This window comes from Sinocyclocheilus grahami, unplaced genomic scaffold (assembly GCF_001515645.1).
Source record: "Sinocyclocheilus grahami isolate Dianchi unplaced genomic scaffold, SAMN03320097.WGS_v1.1 scaffold406.1, whole genome shotgun sequence".
Taxonomy (NCBI): Eukaryota; Metazoa; Chordata; class Actinopteri; order Cypriniformes; family Cyprinidae; genus Sinocyclocheilus; species Sinocyclocheilus grahami.
In genome coordinates, this window is record NW_015505585.1 from 50,963 (window position 1) to 62,603 (window position 11,641).

General features: G+C 35.8%; 1 protein-coding gene across 4 annotated transcripts in view; it reads left to right on the forward strand.

Annotated features, from left to right (window-relative positions):
- The window catches only part of ctnnd2b (catenin (cadherin-associated protein), delta 2b), a 64,971-nt gene that overhangs the window by 31,955 nt on the left and 21,375 nt on the right, over positions 1–11,641 (forward strand). For 2 of the 4 annotated variants that reach the window (XM_016232053.1, XM_016232054.1), the window contains exon 9: positions 2,632–2,688. The exons of the other annotated variants lie outside the window; for them this stretch is intronic. In XM_016232053.1, the coding sequence (XP_016087539.1) occupies positions 2,632–2,688 (57 nt within the window). The remainder of the gene's footprint in view (positions 1–2,631; positions 2,689–11,641) is intronic. 4 annotated transcript variants of the gene reach the window in all.

Here is an 11,641-nt window from a genome sequence, read left to right on the forward strand (position 1 = left end):
GTATGCAGAGTTTCTATTTAGGCTATAACACGTGTTTGCAGCGTTGAGCAATGCAGTGCTGACGAATCCTCTCATTATAACATATGAATTGTAGACATTATGAAAGATTCATTATGCATATATTTATTGTGTTATAACAGAGATTTGTAAGATTGCGATGAGCTGAGATATCTTTTAGAGATTATAAATGCAGTGCTCTTTGCTGTCATTCTGCCATCCAAACCATGCACGCAGCAGCCACTTGCTTTAGTTAAAAATAACAGTGTTCTGTGAATGTTGATGCTTTAATAACAAATATTTATAGGGAGCGTGTATGCTGGTATTTCATAAATTTCATGGAGAAAAAAGTAACGTAACTAGTAATGTAACTAATTACTAATTACTTTTGAAATAAAGTAATCAGAACAGTAACGTGATTACATTTAAAAGGAGTAATTATTCATCAGTAATTTGATTACATTTTCAGAGTAACTTGCCCAATGCTGTTTGTAAACCACCTTAGACAGATGTCACTACATATTTGAATGAAGTTAAATAATTTTCTGAATTTTATAATCTGAATAATATTTCTTGCATTTGGAGGCAAAGTTCATTATTTGGTAAGCTGACACAACTTACCTCAAAGCATCAGACGCACTTTACCCCACAGATACAGTACCATTCAAAAGTTTGGGGTAAGTAAGATTCTTTTTAATGATTTTGAAAGACGTCTGTTATGCTCATATGTTGTGAAATATTATTTAATTTAAAAATAATTTTTTAGGATTTTCAGCAGAAACATTTCTTATCACTGTTGAAAACAGTGCTGCGTAAACAGGAGTACAATATTTTTCAGGATTCTTTCATCGTGTCTACACCGGATTGTCGTGCCTTGTCGCTCCGCAACAGCTAAAGTCTGTCAACACTGGACGCGACAAAGCGACCGTTGCAAATGATTTGAATTTTGAGTTAGTACGTCATAAATAGAACGCGGCAGCAGTTTACTTTCGGGGATTTGTCTTGTCGCGCCGCATCCAGTGTAGACAGCCTCTTTTGATCAATTTAATGCATCGTTGCTGGTTTTTGTTTGTTGTTGTTTCATTGTTGATTAAAATAAAGAAATCTTACCCCAGAGTTTTGAATGGTTTTGAATTCACCAATATGAGATATATTGTATATCAGTGTAGATAATGAAAATGCTCAATATTTATGTGCATCTCTCAGTCACAAGCAGCTGTGCATGATGGGTTCTTTCTAAATATATGGTCACTTGTAAAAAAAAACAAATTGTGCAGTGTTCTTGATTAAGGGGGTGACACATCTTACTTCACTCTCTCCTACAACATGAATCAGACTTCACACGACGTCACTTCCTGTAGTACTATAGTTTGCCTGTGTATACATACAAAATCACAAAAACGATATTACACATTTGTCACAATTGTAAACATTCTTCAAGAAAGATAGCGCATGATTTTATGGATTATATAGGTAGTCAGTTCCACCTTGTTTACGCTGTCGTTATGCTAGTATTAAGCATATTTTGGTTTTATCATGTGACATTAATTGAATGTGCTGAGAGGCCATTGACGATCATCTCTTGTGAGCTAAAGTACTTTAGCACTTTATCTTTTTTTGTTTGCTTGCTTTTTCTGCTGATTTGACCTTGTTTTTTTTTTGGTTACTTGTCATCCCTTTTGTTGACTCCTCATGCTTTTGTTTCTCTCCCATGTCTTTTCACTGCTAGTGGCTATGGTGGAGATGGTATGATGTGTGATGCATTGCATTTACTGGCTGCAAACAAATGCACAGATATGCACAGACAATTTCATTCTGTTTCAGAACATGTCAAAGAAAGTCGTATTTTATCTTTGGTTCACTAATAGTGTTTGGTATATTAAAGGGTGGGTCTGGCAACAATACCAGCCATAGTTTATCACCAAAATCCTTGTAAATTATACATAAAACACCTTTTTTTTCAACTTAAAGGTCATTTGTAACAAAATATTGTACTGTATATACACAAAACACTACATTAATTATACCTCCTTGTACCCCCTATGTAGAAACAAGAATGTATAGATTAGGGGTTTTCAAACTTTTTGAATGACACCAAGGACCCGTAAATATGATGATCTCCTTCTTAAAGTATAAAGCGGCTGTATATTTTCATGTAAAGACTCATTTATACTGTTTGAAATATTTGTATAGAAATATTAGTACTATTATACAAGAAATATGTGTGTAAAATATGTGCAAGTTTGAAACCTCCTGATCTAGATGATTGTCTTGAGAAATGTACTGTTTTTTTTTCTAAAAGTAGAATGCAGAGGACTTCTTATCATTAATCAGTAGTGGCACTGACTGGAAATGTGAAAATTTATCTCACCCGCAAATCAACTATTACAGTTTATGTCTAGTTCACACTGGAGTGATATGGATGGGACATCTTTTTCATTATGTGAGACCCCTCTTTAATAAAAACCAGCAACAAATTAACATTGTAGTGCATGTTGAGAGTCAAATGCAAGTGTGTAATATGTTCATGCAGCACAAGAAGACAGCTAAACATAAATACATTATTTTTTTAAATGTCAAATCCCTTTGTGCTAGACACCTACCCTGTCTCTCTCTCTGCCTGTCTCCTGATAGGTACGACCCTGAATTCCTTGTCTGGAATCAAAATCAAGCCGAGCAAAGAATGACAAAGTAATCCAACATTTATTTACATTTCTACTCCTCATCTACAAAATCACTGTTCTCCTCTCTACTCAACATCATATGCTAGGGCAGCATGACTGTGTTGAGACAAGCTTTGCTTTACAGAATATGTCAGAAAATGTTTTTAATGGATTTCCTTTCAACATTTCCGCATTCTGTTTACAAGAAGAGCAGTAGCCTTTCATTCATCCACAGAAACGTTAATTTGTGGTCAAGTCCGAAGTCATTTTTGATTGATCAGATTAATAGAGTGATAGACATTAGTCATAGTTACATGAAAGAGCAGATGTTCAGATCTGTGTTGGTTTTTCTAGGAGGAGGGATACTTCATAGGTGACCAGAATTTGCTCATTCCTGCAAAGCATCACATTGTGTTTGCGTGTGTGTTTTTGTGCATGTGTGTCTCTCCTGTTGTGTTGTTATTCGTTGTTTTGTTATCATTTTATGTTAAAGCATGCTTATTATCCTTTTTTATACTTTATTTAACACCGTTGTCTTCCTTTCAATGCAAGCAACAGCCATGATTGTAATGGAATAATTTTATTGGCAACAAACAATATTTTAATATGGAGGTTAGTTTGGGGTGTCATTTTAAAGTGTATTAAGTGAAACTACACTTTTACCATGGTAGCCACGATTTCTGTCAAAATAGTTGCTTTAATTATTGTTACTACAATAAAAAAAATCTGTCAAATGTGTCATTAGACAGAATTGGCATAGCATTAACAATTAAAGGAATTAAACTAGACAAGACACAATATAAACTTTTATATAAATATATAAACATTTTCTGAAATATATAAATATTTCAGAAAGAAAATTCATACTTTTAGCAAGGATGCATTCAACTAATGAAAAGTGACAGTAAATTCTAAATCTTTTTCAAATGTATTCTTTTCATTTCTTTTGAGCTTTCTAACCCTGAAAAAAGTATCTCAAAAATATTGATCAGCACAAATGTTTTCATCATTGATTATTATTTTTCATGCACCAAATTAGCATATTAGTATTATTTCTGAAGGGTCATGAGACACTGAAAACTAGAAAATTCAGCTGTTCCATTGCAGGAATAAATACAATTTTAAAGGGGTGGTGCACTGTTTTTTTTCTAGGCTTCATTGTGTTTATGGGGTGCAGTTTAACATGTGTTAATGATTCGTTTTTTTAAAAACGCATTATTTTTCACATAATTTACCTTTATTCCACACAGCTCTGTCCCTTCTCTGAGAAACGTGCTGATCATTTCCTTCTTTTATGAAGCCCCTCCCTCAGAAATAGGCGATGGGCTCTGATTGGTTAGCTAGCCCAGTGTGTTGTGATTGGCTCAACTGTCTCTAGTGCACGTCTAAATGTCCCGCCCCTCACCTCAGCGGCATGTGCTCCGGTTGTATTGTAAACGACGGTGTCGTTAATATCGCTTATCAGTTTGAGCCCGATTGAGAAGCAGAGGATATTATTGAAGAGGATCGTGCAGAACCTGTGCAAGCACGGCTTATAATGGTAGGCCTATGTTTTTTGTTTGCTGTTGTCTCATACTTTTAGATATGCTGTTATTTGTAAATGCTACTGCTTATGTTAACTTTTAATATACGGTCTTATCCTGATTAAAGCTTTAATACAGTATGGCAACTGCACGTGTGTCCATGTTTAACGCTTCTCATAGCTTTGTGAAAATAAGTGTATAATTGGAACAGTTCATTGTTGGAGCTGAGCTGAATGAGAGAGAGAGAGAGAGATGCAGAGCATGTGAAGAGCAGGGGGAAGCGAGGAACAGTATTAAGAACCACTGCTTTAGAACATTGATTTTGAAACTTGTGAATCCATTAGAATCGTTAGAAGACAGAATCGCGATTAACATATGAATAGATTTTTACGTGCACCTCTAGTTTTCTCTTTCAGCTTCATAACTTTGCAGATATTGTTTATGCTCAAACAGCAACATTACACACTAACGTTAAAAAAGTGAAATCGCAATGAACCACCCCTTTAAAATATATTTAAAAAATATTTTAAAGAATTATTTTAAATTGTAATAATTCGCATTGTTACTGTTTTTATTGTATTTTTGTAAGCATAATCGACTTATAAAAAAAATTTAATCAACCCAACTTAGTGTAGACAGACAGACAGACAGACAGACAGACAGACAGACAGACAGACAGATAGATAGATAGATAGATAGATAGATAGATAGATAGATAGATAGATATAATGGTTGATAGATAGATAGATAGATAATGTTGTCAGTATCTGTGGTTACCATTGTAAATGATGCACATATGTTTTATAACTAATATAATGTGTAGCATAATTTACCAAAGGTTTACGATCCTCCGCATTCATCAAAATATTACAGACTTATAAAGACTTATATCCACCATTATAAGCCATATGCTTTTCGGTGATTCAACAGAACTCGTTTGGTTCCAGAATTATGTTATTAATGTAAGATGTGAGGATTTATTTGCCCATTTTGTGGAAATAAAATTTATGTGATTGTTTGGTTGAAAAATGTCAAACATTTGCCCATTCTGGCTTGTGGAAGCATTAATATAGTCTAATGCTGAGAAGTGCAGTAGTGATTTTCTGATCTGTGCTCTGAGTGGGAGGCTGGAGATGAAGTGGTCACTGAACGTGACAGAGACATTTCCTGACCTCTCTCATTGCAGACAGTTCAAGCCGCCTCTCAGGACCATTCAAGCATGTGTGTGCTGAATCCACAACACTGCTGAGCACTATTTCCTAAAGAGGGGGTCAACCATGGGTCGCACATTCACACCCTGTTAGAGCTCACCGCTCCTTGCTGCCCAAATCATATTTATGTGACCGTTAGCAGCTCTTTGAGTCCCCTGTTTCTCTTACACCTGTCAAAACAGTCTATTAGAGGTTCGGTTTACTGTAGGGTGAGAGCTGTCAGAATTAGTCACCTGTAATCTCAAACTGACTGGTGGTTAGTTGCCCCACACAACATGATTTACTGCAGTAGAACGTGTTATGTTGGTCCTGAAGCAATATAACCTAATCTTTGATATATTGATAAAAATGCTGTTCAACCCACTAAGCTTATCCCTAAACTCTGATTGGTTGACAGGTATGTTCTGGATGTCCAAATAAGGATGCTAATCAAAATAAAAGCCAAGTCATGAAACTCTAAATGGCGCAAACACAAACTGATGATATTAACAGCGTTAAAGTACTTGGCACAAGCTGATTGGTTCATGTTGCATACACAGCCAATGAGCTTACTGCTTTACATTTAAATGGCTTGTTAGCATTCACTAGAGCATTTTGCAGCATGCTTTGAAGAGTTCCTCTGAAACCCTCCACCTTGCCCAGCTCCACCTGTATAGATCTGCTAGGGGTTATTATATATACTGCTTGTGCAGCAGCAGTATGTCTTAAATACTCACATCACTGTATCAGCATATGTATTGGCAGTAGCAAGTTCATGTACTTGCAGTGCAGCAGCAACAATAATCTATAACAACAGCAATAACCAAAAGCAACAGCAATTCAGCAGCATAGCAGATATATTCTGCCAAGACCAAATACATAAACATTGTCATATTCATTACCATGCTAAAATCTTCAGAGAGTTGTCATGATAGAGCTAAGGATGTTAGAATGAAGAATAACTTGGAAATATTGTGTTAAAGTTGGCATGAAACGGAAATTGCAAATCATATTTTCTTTTCTATTGTGACATATATCCAAATAAAACGTCTTCTTGAATGAGAAAAGAGTCTAGGGCTGGACTTGATTGTGTCAATCAGGAATTGATTGGATTGTTGGGTCATTGTCGTTTGCTAATTGCTGCAATCTCAGGTTACTGGAAGGGAGGATTATTGTCTATCATCAGAGAGCTTATTTTTTTTAAGAAAATAAGTTTTTGATTAGAAGATTGCAAGGGCACGTGCACTTTAAAATAAAAAAAAGCATTGTCAATTTCATGGTGACTTTAAAGGTGAAATGTGCATTTTTGTGGCACTAACAACCATAAACGACCAAAAGTTACTAAACAATTACTGTTGTCAAATATGTTTCCCATACAATCCCCCATCTTCCATTGTTCAGACAAGCATAATCCTAATCCAAACTCCATTGGTCAGTCCAGTATTGCTGTGTTGCGCAAGCCAAGGATGGGAAATGTAAGGATTCTATCAACATTTACTCACCTTCAGGTTATTTCAAACCTGTATTACTTACTTCATTCTACACAAAATATATTTTGAAAAATGCCTCAGTGTTTTTTGTCCATAAAATAACCATTAAAGGGGTCTAAAGTCGTTTTGGATCCTACTGACTTTTATTGCATGAACAAAAACAGTTAAAACATTCTTAAAATGTCTCTTTTTATGTCCCACAGAAGAAAGAACATCATACAGGTTTGGAACAGCATGATTGTAAATCAATTATGAGAGAATTTTCATGACTATCTCTTTAAGGTGGAATAGAAAAAAATTTATTTCAGCATCACTTTTATCTGTGAATCCAAAATTATTGTCTAATCTATTTTGTATGTGTGCAGTCTTTGATTGAGCTGTCACATGTTGTTGTTCCAGCAGTCATTTTCCCATTTTCTTTCAGACAAAAGCATGCACCAGAATGGAAGTGCATGAAGTGCATGTTTCATGTGCGCGTAGCTTATTCAGCGCTCTGCTCGTGTTTGAATAGGAAAGCCAGGGAGCAAGCCGAGAGGACAGAGGAGCTCTATACTCATTAGAGTGTTTGTTTTAACAGTCTGCACGCTTCAGTGGCTAAGCCACAAGCTAGAGCTGCAGCGATTACATGGGCTGGTGACTGGTCTTATTTACTCTGTTCAGCATGTGTAAGTTCTCTATTCATCTGGCCGTAATGCCAGAAGCTAGTTGTATGACATACAAACAGGCCTGTAGCGTGGTCGTTTTTGTTGATGCTGCGCACACTTAGAACATGTGACACTTAGCAATGCCACTTCTGTCTATGAGCAAGAAATTAAAGAGAACTGACTAATTGCGTACAGTGTTGTCATTGTCAATGAAATCACTGCCGAAAATACATGATGATCAAAGTTGTTTATTTAATACATTTTTCTCAAAGACTATGGAAATGAGACAAAAAATACTGTTAAATAATTTTAAGTAAAACACAGAGCTGCACAATATCTCTATATGTCAATACATATAATATATTGTATCAGCCAAGATGGAATATTTATTAAGGATGCTGTTTCTATGAGTTGTGTACATTTATGCTAAATTGAGTTTAGTTTATTTGTAGAAATTATTTCAAAAAGGAATATTTCGTTATTTTTGGTAACACTTTAGAATAGGGAACACTTATTCACTATAAACTACGACTTTTCCCTCAATAAATTCCTAATTTGCTGCTTATTAATAGTTAGTAAGGTAGTTGTTAAGTTTAGGTATTGGGTAGGATTAGGGATGTAGAATAAGGTAATGTAGAATAAGGCATTATTTTATGCCTAATTAGTACTAATAAATGGCTAATATTCTGGTAATATGCATGCTAATAAGTAACTAGGTAAGAGACCCTAAAATAAAGTGTTTCCTTTTTTTTTTTTTTTTTACATTTTTGTTATTCTTTAATACTGTACATTGTAATGTTGTGATGCCTATATTTACTGTATAAATGGTAGGCATACAAATAAAAAATTTTACATATTAGTGTACATTTATAATATTAGTCATTTATCAGGTATCAGTTTTCATAACATGAAAATAATTGTCATCTTATCATATCAATTTCAATATCTATTCATCATGAAAGCATACTGTTGACAATCATAGTTAGTGAATTGTTACTATCTTGCGGTGTTACATATAAATGAAATATTATAATATCAACCTTAATTAATATCCAATATTGGCTGATACAATATATAATATTTTTAAATATATGTGCATGATATAACACTACAATATCGTAATAAATCACTGAGACTGTTTTAATGTAGAATTGGTTGAATAAATCTTGGTGATTTAGCTGCACTTTAGCTGCACACCAATAAACTGACATTTACTTTTTGAGGAGGATCAGTGAGTATCTCACATAAAGACTATATTAGATTTACCTCTGCTGCATCCTGTTCAAAATATCAATCCATTAGCTCTATTTCTAATAATCATGCTCAGTCAAGCATACTGAATGCATAATTTATTATGCTTTTATTGGCCTGTTTTTTATGCCATGCAACATTCAGTGGTCCACGAGGGGCTTATCCTCTTCTTCCTCAGTCCCTGTGGGTTATTTGGACTGTTGCGCTGAAGCATGAAGCTGGGTTTTGTGGTGTTAATGTTTCTGCTATGAGAATGACAGATAGGCTCACCTGACTGAACCAGAACAAAAGCCCAAACAAAGACCTGTCACAAACAGGAGAGTTTGTCTCAATCCAGTGAGTGCTCAAATGTTACATCACCTTCTGCTGAAGGATTTTCAAGCTGCAAACCTTATATAAATCCATGGACAACAAGACCCAATCATTTCTTCCTCTAGCTTTGTTCCAAAACCCTAGTGAGCTGCTTCGCTGCATATACAAGCAGCATTGTAGTTGTCGTAGAACCTCATAATTTGGAACACTCTCTTTAGGCAGAAACTCAACAATTAATTTCAAAAGAATTTAGTGCAGAGTTTTAGGGATAACATAATTTTGTAGGCCAAACCAGAAGTTTGCATCATTCTGCTTCCCTCAACAGTTTTGTGTTATTTCAGAAAATAAGTGACCAACAAAAGTGTATGATTCTTACACGTTTTGTTCATCAAGAGACCTTTGCAAATGAATACAACATTTAAAAATTAGACATTAAACCCTAAATACGTTTAGCCGAAATTAAAAAGCTAAAGTGAGGCTATAAGCGAACTGCACCACAGTCACTTGACTGCAGCGTCAGCACCACAAGCAACTCTTTCAATCTTTATTTAAAATGTACAAATTAAAAAGTATGTAGATGAGTTTTACTCTTTGGTGTGATGATGTTTAATGTCCCCAACGGGCTCTGTAGTCCCATTTAGCAACTTGTTAGCAGCCACCTTTTTCCAGACAAGTTAAAAGCTAAAAAAGATTTTTTTTTAAATCATGAGTGAGGTGTATTTTCTGTTGTATAATTTTTATGTTTCTGGTGTATTTTCTGTTGTAGAATAAAACATAACAATTTCTTGAGCTTGTGTTGACCACAGACCCTAATAAAATAAATGCATTTTTCAGTATTGAATGAAATATAAGTTTTTTTAATTTCTCATCTTGAAATACTGCCTACGTAGGCAGCACACTAGGTTTTGGAACAGAGCCTCTCTCATATCTGACTGTTAGAATGAAGGTCAATCCCTAGTTTAATTTTGCTGATGAGGGGGTGGATCCTGCAGGTGAAGGTTAAGGGACAAATGGTTTATTAGTAGACCGGCCACCCACCCACAGCATCTCTCCATGTTAGACCACGAGGGGTGAAATCACAAGTCTGAGCGCGCACATAACGAAAGAGCTCTCTGTTCTCTGTAGTGTGAATGAGTAATTTCCCAACCAAATCCTTCTCCGGCTTTGGCAAGGGATGACATTTTTTGCAGGCCTGGGCTCTGAGCAGACGTTTGATTATTCATGTTTGGTGATTAATGGTTGGTTCATCCTTGCTTCAGCGGCCTGTCACAGTGACTGGAGCTGTACTGGGGGGAGTGGCCTCACCCGAGCATTAATTGTGGTAATGGGGAGGTTAAGGATTTGTCTGCCAGTGATAGAACTGACAGAGAGGAGGGAGTGTCACCAGGCTGCAGCAGCTTGCACTCTGCATATGTGTGTGTCTCTGTAGGACTGGCCTGCTGGGAATGATTCAACGCTAAGGTTTAATGATGCGAACGAGGACGAGTAGGGTGTCATTAGTATTCTGACTTTAATCATAAATGATATAGTCGGTTTCTAGAGCAGCAGATATCTAATAAATCTCAGTGCCCTGCTATGCACATTTAAATCATTACTACACATTTACTCCTCATTATGTATGTATGCATTGGTACAAGCTGTGACGCTGCGTTATGTATGGATGTAGAGCACAACTGTGACTGTCCACTTCTTCGGTGGCCTTGGTACCTGAAGTATTTTCCGCGTTCCTTTTCTACATTAATAAAAAATCTTCAATGACACAACCAACTCTCGAAGATGGAAACTGGGAAAAAGACAGGTGCAAGACTGTGTATCCACCTTATTTTTAAATGCAGAAGTAAGCTATTTTCTGAGAGCGTGCGAGACTTTCAATAGGTAAATTGAAACTAGAAGATTCACAAAGTAAAGTGAATGATTAAGCTATTTGCGCTACAAACCAGTATGTTTATGTTTGCGATAATAATTAAAACATTATGATAGCAAATACCAATTTGCAACATCAAGAAGCAGAACAGACTGATTTTTACCATTAAAATAACTGGAAGCAACTGACATTCAAGTCCAAAATGGCACGCTTAAAAAATTGTGAATAATGCAATCGAATCAAGAATGACTATTTCGTTTGAGGCTGTCCTTATGAGTGAATCATTGAATTATTCTCTTAAAGGGGTCATATGATGCGATTTAAATTTTTCCTTTCTCTTTGGAGTGTTACAAGCTCTTAGTGCATAAAGAAGATCTGTAAAGTTGCAAAGACTAAAGTCTCAAATCCAAAGAGATATTCTTTATAAAAGTTAAGAGTCAACCACGCCTACCTAAAACAACTCATTCTAACACGCCCCCACATGTGTACGTCACGATGTGGGAAGATTTGCATAACGCCGCCCAAATGTTCACGCAAAGAAAGAAGGCGTAACTTTTATTCTCGCTGTAGTATTGTTGTTGCCTCCGCCGCCATGTCGTGAAGGTGCTGTGTGTTTCGTTGTGAAAGCGAAACTACTTTGTTTGGCCTTCCAGAAGAGGACACGACTAGAAATCAGTGGTTAAGTTGTATTTACAACACTGTTCCAG